Below are 8,284 nucleotides of genomic sequence, written 5' to 3'. Positions count from 1 at the left end.
GCAGTTGAAAAGTCCAAAGCCCAGAGAGGGGAAGGCACACACAGCAGATTAGAGCCCAAGTCCCCAGACTCCTCATTCCAAGTTGGAATCGTGGTTTTGGCTCAGATAATTAAAAGCAATCATGGTAATCTGTTGAAAGCTTACAACATACACTGTGTTAAGCATTTTATCGGTTTGATCTCATTTTATCCTCACATTATTTAGGGACAAAGCCCCCCACCCCCCGCGCCTTTTTATTCCAGCTGAGAAAAATTCAGAGTGAGGACATTTGCCCAAGGCACTAAAGGAAGAGAATAAAGCCATGTCTGCTACCTTCCAGCTGCTACAAACCCCCCACGAGTTTGAAGCAGTCAGCCTGTATAGACAGCGGTTGCCCCAAGTGGAATTCCCCAATTCCTGCCTAGCAGAGCCCACTCCTTCCAGGCCAGGTGGGGCAGCAAGAGGAAGCTGAGTCAAGGGAAACTTCCAGGGAGGAGAAAAGTGGACAGAGTCTGGGAGTGAGAGGAGGGTCCCATAGAGGGGACCAGAAAGGGGGATCACTAAGTTCAGACAGAGACCTCAGGGAATCTTCCATCCTCTGCCCTTAGGCCGACCACTTGCTGCCGTCAGATGAAGCGCTCAGGGAGTCCTCCAGCTTCATCTCCTCCCCTCTCTTTCAAACACTTCTCACAAGCTCTGCAGTTTGCAAAACCCAACCTTCCCTTATGGGCCTGTGGTTTCCTGTAGGTCTCTGTGGGTCTGGGGTCCTGCCTGACTCAGCAACGGGGACTGTGGGCAGAGGGGAGAGGAGGTGGTGTAAGCCCTTTCTTTGCCTTCTCATGCTGGGGCTGCCAACACACACACACACACACACACACACACACACACACACACACACACACACCATCCCCTGAGTCAGCCCCTGCCTGGCCTGGCGGGAGGGGCGGGGTCACTGGTTCAGTTAACAGCGCCTCCTTAAAGCCCCCACAAGTGCGGCTGCAGCCAGACACTGCTACCCTCACCATGAGCCCCTGGCTGTCGCTGGTCCTGGCGCTCCTGGCGCTGGGCTGCTGCTCTGCTGCCCCCAGACGGCACCAGCCCACTGTTGTGGTCTTCCCAGGAGACCTGAGAACCAGTCTCACGAACACACAGCTGGCAGAGGTAGGCAAACACCCCAGACTAGAGTTGCAGTCCTCGAGTTGGAGTTCCAGGGAGGGTATGGAGCTTCAGAGGAGATATTTTGGGGCATACTGGGGGTGATGGGCATGTCTAGAGAACAGAGGTGTCCAGGATCAGGCACTGGGGGGGGGGGTGGTCCTGTGGATGCGCTGGGCAATCAGGGCTAGGAAGGGGTTAATGAGGATTTCCTAGATGGGAGTGGGAAATGGTGTTGGGGAGCATTGGAGGGTTCTGGAGGGGACATAGGCTGGGGTTGAACAGGGGTAAACTCTAGGGAGCCCTGAGGGAGGTGTGGCCAGGGGCAGCCGGGGTGGGCAGGAGCTGAGGAAGTCTACAGGAGAGGAGATACTTGGGCAGGTACAGGCACTGGTGTCCGGGGTACCAAACCCTGCGTACCCTGCCTCGGTGCCACTCCCCTCGCTCCTAGAGGGATGAGGTCCTGACTCATTAGGGCACAGAAAGGGAGTCAAGGCTCTGGGAAATCTCTGCCCCTTCATCCACAGGAATATCTGTACCGCTATGGCTACACTAAAGTGGCGGAGTTTGGAAACGACAACCAGTCCCTGAGTCGGGCATTGCGGGTTCTCCAGAGGCGTCTGGCTCTGCCGGAGACTGGAGAGCTGGACAGCACCACCCTGGAGGCTATGCGTGCCCCGCGCTGCGGCGTCCCAGACCTGGGCCGATTCCAGACCTTTGAGGGTGACCTCAAGTGGCACCACCAGAACATCACGTACTGGTGCGCGGCGGGGTCCCGCGGGGACAGCGGGAGTCGGGTGGGGAGGTCGGTCCTCATAGGCGCGGGCGGTCGGTGAACACTTCCGGTCTTACACCCATCGGTGGGTTTCACTAAATGTGCAGCCCGGGGCAAGGGGCTCCACCTTTGAGCCTCCGTTTCCCCTTTGGGGAAATGGGCTTCATAATCTGAGTCTTCCTTGCCAGGGCCCTTGTGAGTGTCCAAAGAGAAAGATGCGTCTGACAGTGCTTTATTGGTGATAGCGTGGAGCGCAGAGAGCGTTGTGGCTGTTCAAGTCCCCGAGACAGAGGGTGTTGCGGTCGCCCCTGCTCCCGCCTCTCACTTCGGGACTCTGTCCTCCTGCCTTTCCCCGACAGGATCGAAAACTACTCGGAAGACTTGCCGCAGGACGTGATCGACGACGCCTTTGCCCGCGCTTTCGCGGTCTGGAGCAAGGTGACGCCGCTCACCTTCACTCGCGTGTACGGCCGGGAAGCCGACATCGTTATCCAGTTTGGTGTTCGGGGTGAGAACGCGAGAAGGGACAAGCCAAGAGGGTCTGGGGACAGGGGAGAGAAGACCATGTAGAGAGTAGAGGGGGCACTGGTCAGGCTGTCTCTTGCTTGTCCCCCCAACCCTGGCCCCCCATCCCCGCTCTCCCTTATGGCGCCTCCTCTTCCGTGACCCAGCACAGCGCGGGGACGCCAGGCCCACTCAGTTCCGTGCCCTTGGGTAGCACACCATCTGCACACCCGTACTCAGCTAACTCTTCTTCGCATCTACTTCCTCAGAGCACGGAGATGGGTATCCCTTCGACGGGAAGGACGGGCTCCTGGCACACGCCTTTCCTCCTGGCCCCGGAATTCAAGGAGACGCCCATTTCGACGATGAAGAGTTGTGGTCTCTGGGCAAGGGCGTCGGTGAGAGTCTGAGCCGCCGCGACGCCCATTCCCTTTTCTCCTCCTGCCCATTCCCATTCGCCCTGACCCCCGTCCCTCTCCTCCTGCAGTGGTTCAGACCCACTTTGGAAACGCAGGTGGCGCCCCCTGCCACTTCCCCTTCAACTTCGAGGGCCGCTCCTACTCTGCCTGCACCACTGATGGCCGCTCAGACGACATGCTCTGGTGCAGCACCACGGCCAACTTTGACGTTGACCGTCTGTTCGGCTTCTGCCCCAGCGAGAGTGAGTGCGGGGTCGCGGCGACGGTGGGGGACGCCCACCACCCTCGAAGGTCCAGAACCCTGGGTTTTAATCCCAGCTCTGTCACTAGTGCTGTGTGGCCGGCAAGTCACTCTCCTGTGCTCTGGGCCCAGTTTCCTCATCTGTGAAATGAGACGAGGGATGGAGTACACGGGTGGCCTGGGGGTCAATAAACTCCGGGTAATGTGTGGGCCTCCCCAGGACTCTACACCCAGCACGGCAATGCAGACGGCAAGCCCTGCGTGTTTCCGTTCACTTTCGAGGGCCGCTCCTACTCCGCCTGCACCACAGACGGTCGCTCGGACGGCTACCGCTGGTGCGCCACCACCGCTAACTATGACCAGGACAAACTCTATGGCTTCTGCCCCACCCGAGGTATCTCTTCCCCGCCTACCAGATTCAGCATTGGTCCCAGACACGTGTCTCCTCCACCCATCAGTTTGTCTCTCCACTTGTCGTTGGTCCTCAGGACCGCCATGACAATGCCCATCCTCACCACAGCCCCGCCCCCTGACTTCCAATTGCCTCCGCCCCATCCATGTGGCTTGGCCTTTAGCCTAGCCTGCTGCCTCTCACTTGGTCTCAGGTCCCCAGGCCCCGCCCACCAGCCTAGTCTGGGCTCAGCTGCGCCGCACATCGCCCCCTAGGCTTTAAAAACGGTACCAAGATTCTCTAGCTCCTTGTTTGACCTGCCCCTGGCTCCTTATTGGATCCACCTACCTGGCTCACCCAAGGCCCTGGGTCTTTCCAGTCGACTCGACGGTGACCGGGGGCAATTCGGCCGGGGAGCTGTGCGTTTTCCCCTTCGTTTTCCTGGGCAAGGAGTACTCAACCTGTACCAGAGAGGGTCGCAGCGATGGGCACCTCTGGTGTGCCACCACCTCGGACTTCGACAGCGACAAGAAGTGGGGCTTCTGCCCAGACCAAGGTGGGCAGGGTTCCGAGGTTCTGGGGCTGGGGGTAGTTGGGATGTGAGGGGACAGGGCTCACGTTTCAGGCTCTCTTTGTCTCCCAGGGTACAGCCTGTTCCTCGTGGCTGCACATGAGTTCGGCCACGCGCTAGGCTTAGATCACTCCTCCGTGCCAGAGGCGCTCATGTACCCCATGTACCGTTACACCGAAGAGCCCCCCCTGCATGAGGACGACGTGAAGGGCATCCAGCATCTGTATGGTGAGGTTTGGGGGCAGGGATGGAGGGAGGAGAGGGAAGGGCAAAGAATGGGAAGGGGTGGGGCAAGTTGGGACCTCAACATCTATCTACAGGGAAGCCTGGGTCAAGCGGGTCTAATGGCTGAGGGGTCAGTGCTTTGAGATGGTGATAAAGAACTGAGACTCTAGGGTGAGACAGACATAGGTTCCAAAAGCCAGTCCAGCCACTTCCTGGGTAGGTGACCTTGGGTATGTTACTTCACCCCACAATTTCCTCATCTGTAAAGTGAGGCTAATAATAGTACCTACCTCATAGAGTTATCAGGAGGTTTAAGTGAGTTGGAATAATGCCTGGCATATAGTAAGCACCATGTAAGTGTTTGACCACATATATATGTATATATAGTCATTATTAGCATTAGTAGTATTTCCTCATTTTAAAAAATGGGGATTTTAAAGAATCCACTTTATGGGTTTTTCTTTTTTAAGATCATGCTAGCTAATGAGAATTGATCAAGCTTTTAACACTCAGTTTAGCACTCAATTTGTGTTAAAAAAATATTTCTCTCCTAGCTGGGAGGTGGAAAGAAGAGGGGTTTTCCTGCCTGTCTTATGTTCTAGGGCCCAGCCAGGCCTGATGAGCGCAGGGACTGGATAAATATGGGCTTGAATGAAAGCCACATATGGCTTGAGTGTAGGAAAGGACACCCCTTCCTGTGGTGAGGGGAAGGCAGCCTCCGACATCTAAAGTGTGGAAGTGAGTGCCAGCGGGGGATTCATAGGCTTTGGGGAGTAGATATTTCATGGGCCCAGAGGTATGCAGAAATAGTGGGTGTCTCACCTGGTGTCTCTTTTTAGGTCCTCGCCCTAAACCTGAGCCACAGCCCCCAACCACCACACCTGCAACCCAGCCCACTGCTCCCCCAGTGGTCTGCACCACGGGGCCTCCCACTGCCCGCCCCTCCGAGAGACCCACTGCTGGCCCCACAGGCCCCCCTTCAGTTGGTCCCACGGGTCCCCCTACTGCTGGCCCTACTGCGGCCCCAACAGTGTTTTTTGATCCATCTGAGGATGTCTGCAATGTAGACATCTTCGACGCCATCGCAGAAATCGGGAATCGCCTGCATTTCTTCAAGGATGGGTGAGGGGCAGGGATGTGTGGCGAGAAAGGGGGCTTGGAGGAGGGACCTACCTGCCTGTCCCTTCCCGCCCACTCATCTTTGGCTCAAGTGTCAGTGCCCCACCATTGCCTTCCCAGGAAGTACTGGCAGTTCTCTGAGGGACAGAGAGACAGGGTGCAAGGCCCCTTCCTCATCAGGGACACGTGGCCTACACTACCCTACAAGCTGGACTCTGCCTTTGAGGAGCCTCTCACCAAGAAGATTTTCTTCTTCTCTGGTTAGTGTCCTCCTTTCTCCCTTCCCTCCTCCCCGACCCCCTCACCAATCTAGGAGGACCAAGAGACCGCGGATAATCCATAAAACATCTTGCCCGGATTAGAAAAAGATACTCCCTCCTGGCGGATGCAATTTAGCAAATTTAGCGGGGGAGGGCGGTGGGGGATGAATTTCAGCTCCCCTCCTCACCGCACCCTTGCACAATCGTACTGAGCGGCTCTGCTCGTTGGGCGCAAAGACTGCGGTTACGCCAGGCTTCGAAAGGCCTCGTTGGCTTTTCCCTTTTGACATTCAGGGAGAATGTGTGCCTTCTCCCTGCCCCCAAAACTATGCGATCCCTCTCCCCTGCAGGGCGCCAAGTGTGGGTCTACACAGGCGCGTCGGTGATAGGCCCGAGGCGTCTGGACAAGCTGGGCTTGGGTCCGGAGGTGACCCAAGTCACCGGTGGCCTCCCGCGGGGCGGGGGTAAGGTGCTGCTGTTCAGCGGGCAGAACTTCTGGAGGTGAGGGCCAGGGGGACCGCCGGTAGGGGGAGCCCGGGCGAAATCCGTCTGTCAGCCGACTCAGCACCTGTCTCCTCGCCGCCTTCCTGCAGGTTCGACGTGAAGACGCAGAAGGTGGATCCCCAGAGCGCCAGCCCTGTGGACCAGATGTTCCCCGGGGTGCCCTTGGACACGCACGACATCTTCCAGTACCGAGGTGAGGGCTGCAGACGGGGGTTAGGGGAGGGTCCTTCCCTGAGACACCTCCTCCCATGGTAGAGATTGGTCACATTCTGAGCGACAAGGGAAAAACCCCTGACTATTGAGGCAAATGGCCCAGCATGGATAAACTCCCTATAAAGGCAGGGACCTTCCCCAGATCATACAGGGACACAGGGGCACAACCAGAGCTAGGATCCAAATTGCCTGCCTCTTTCCCCTACAGTAGAGGACACATGATTTGCAGGAAGGCTCATTGTTTTATCAGACAAAATTTACCGAGTGCCTGTAATGTGCCAGGCATTGTGCTGCCCCTGGGAATATCGTGATAAATAAAGCAATTCATAGCTGTGTGTCTCTGGGAAAGTCACTGCTACTCGCAGAGCCTCAGTTTCCCCATTTGGAAAATGAGGATGGTAGCTGGAATTGTACTTGTTTTCTCTTTCTCCCCGCTCATATACAATTAGTTGACAAGTTCTGTTGACTCTACCACCGATGTATTTACTTTCACTATCTTCTTTGCAAACTCCCTAGTCCAAGCCATCTTGGTTGTCCAATACCTTTCATATCGTCTCTGGGACTAAGGAGGGGTTAGGAGTGGGAGACCTCCCAAGGAGTGGTCTTGGGGGTGACTTCAGACCTTTTCCAAGAAACTGACATGATCTGACATCTCCGCCCTCATCCCCTTCCACTATTCCTGTCATTCTCTCTGTTCCCTCCACCCGCACTGGCCTTCTGGCTGCTCTTTGAACACGTCAAGGTCACTCCTTGCTTAGGGCCTTGTGCCAGTTGTTCCCTCTGCCTGGGAGGTTTTTTCCCCAGATTGTCACTGGTCTGCCTTCCTCTCATTCTTCAGGTCTCAGCATTACAGCCACCGTTTTAAAGAAGCCTTCTCTGACCCTCATTATCTATTCACTCACTTGCTTTTACTTCTTCTGCATTGTCAAAACCAATCTTTTATTTACATGTTTGTTTGTTACCTGTTATCTGTCTTACCCCACTTGAGTGTAAGCACCAAAAGAACTTAGATCAGGCCTGCAATTTTTCTCTGCTGTATTCCCAGTGCTTCTAATAGTGCTTGGCATGATTAATATTTGTTGAATGAATGAACGGATTTGTTGAATGAATGTTGAAATTGTCCTGAGCACCTACTATGTGCCAGGCTCTGTGCTAGTGCTTTGGACATCAGTGTCTGTGCCTTCCAGCATCTCTGTGGGGGAGATAGAGGTGTCATGTGAAAAACTTGGAAAGATCTAGAAAGGGCAGGAGGGATGATTGTAAAGATTTTCCTCTTGTTTCTATATGTGCACGTGGGAGAGGTGGAATCACCCTTCTCGTACCTGCCTCTCCCCTGCAGAGAATGCTTACTTCTGCCAGGACCGCTTCTACTGGCGTATGAATTTCCGGAATGAGATGAACCAAGTGGATCAAGTGGGCTACGTGACCTATGACATCCTGCAGTGCCCTGAGGCCTAAGGCTCACCATCCTGTTTCAGCACTGCAGTGTGGGTCCCCATGGGGACCATCCTGATGGGGAAGGAGCCAGTTTGCCGGATACAAACTGGTGGGTGTCTTCTGGAGAAAAAAGGACGCGTGGAGGTGGGCTGGGCCCTCTTGTCCCACCTTCCTTTTTTGTTGTTGGAATGTCTTTAATAAACTTGGATTCTTTAACCTTGAGATTTATTTATGTATGTATGCATGCATGTACATATATGTACGTATGTATTTAACAAAGTGCTTATTTTGTGCCAAGCTGTGTTCTAAGTACTTCATAAAAATTAACATATTTAATTATGCCTATTAGGAAAGTACAGTGTGATTATTCCTGTTTTACAGCCAAGGAAATGGCTAACCATTCATGAAACATTTATTTATTTTTATTATTATTATTTTTTTAAGATTTTATTGGGGAAAGGGGACAGGACTTTATTGGGGAACAGTGTGTA

General features: G+C 54.6%; 1 protein-coding gene across 1 annotated transcript; it reads left to right on the top strand.

Moving 5' to 3' along the window:
- The first annotated feature begins 918 nt into the window (after nt 1-918).
- On the top strand, nt 919-8,009 carry MMP9 (matrix metallopeptidase 9). The gene is made up of 13 exons (XM_019749638.3): nt 919-1,140; nt 1,662-1,894; nt 2,269-2,417; nt 2,683-2,811; nt 2,901-3,074; nt 3,294-3,467; nt 3,844-4,020; nt 4,108-4,263; nt 5,100-5,382; nt 5,500-5,639; nt 5,990-6,140; nt 6,233-6,336; nt 7,696-8,009. Exons 1-13 carry the CDS (start codon nt 1,003-1,005, stop codon nt 7,812-7,814), a joined length of 2,127 nt encoding a protein of 708 aa, XP_019605197.2. The 5' UTR covers nt 919-1,002; the 3' UTR covers nt 7,815-8,009.
- Nucleotides 8,010-8,284: the final 275 nt, after the last annotated feature.

The sequence above is a fragment of the Rhinolophus sinicus genome, chromosome 13 (assembly GCF_057876585.1).
Source record: "Rhinolophus sinicus isolate RSI-liver-muscle chromosome 13, RSI-T2T, whole genome shotgun sequence".
Classification (NCBI taxonomy): Eukaryota; Metazoa; Chordata; class Mammalia; order Chiroptera; family Rhinolophidae; genus Rhinolophus; species Rhinolophus sinicus.
Note: the sequence above shows the minus strand (reverse complement) of the source record. Positions and strands in the feature narration are given on the sequence as shown.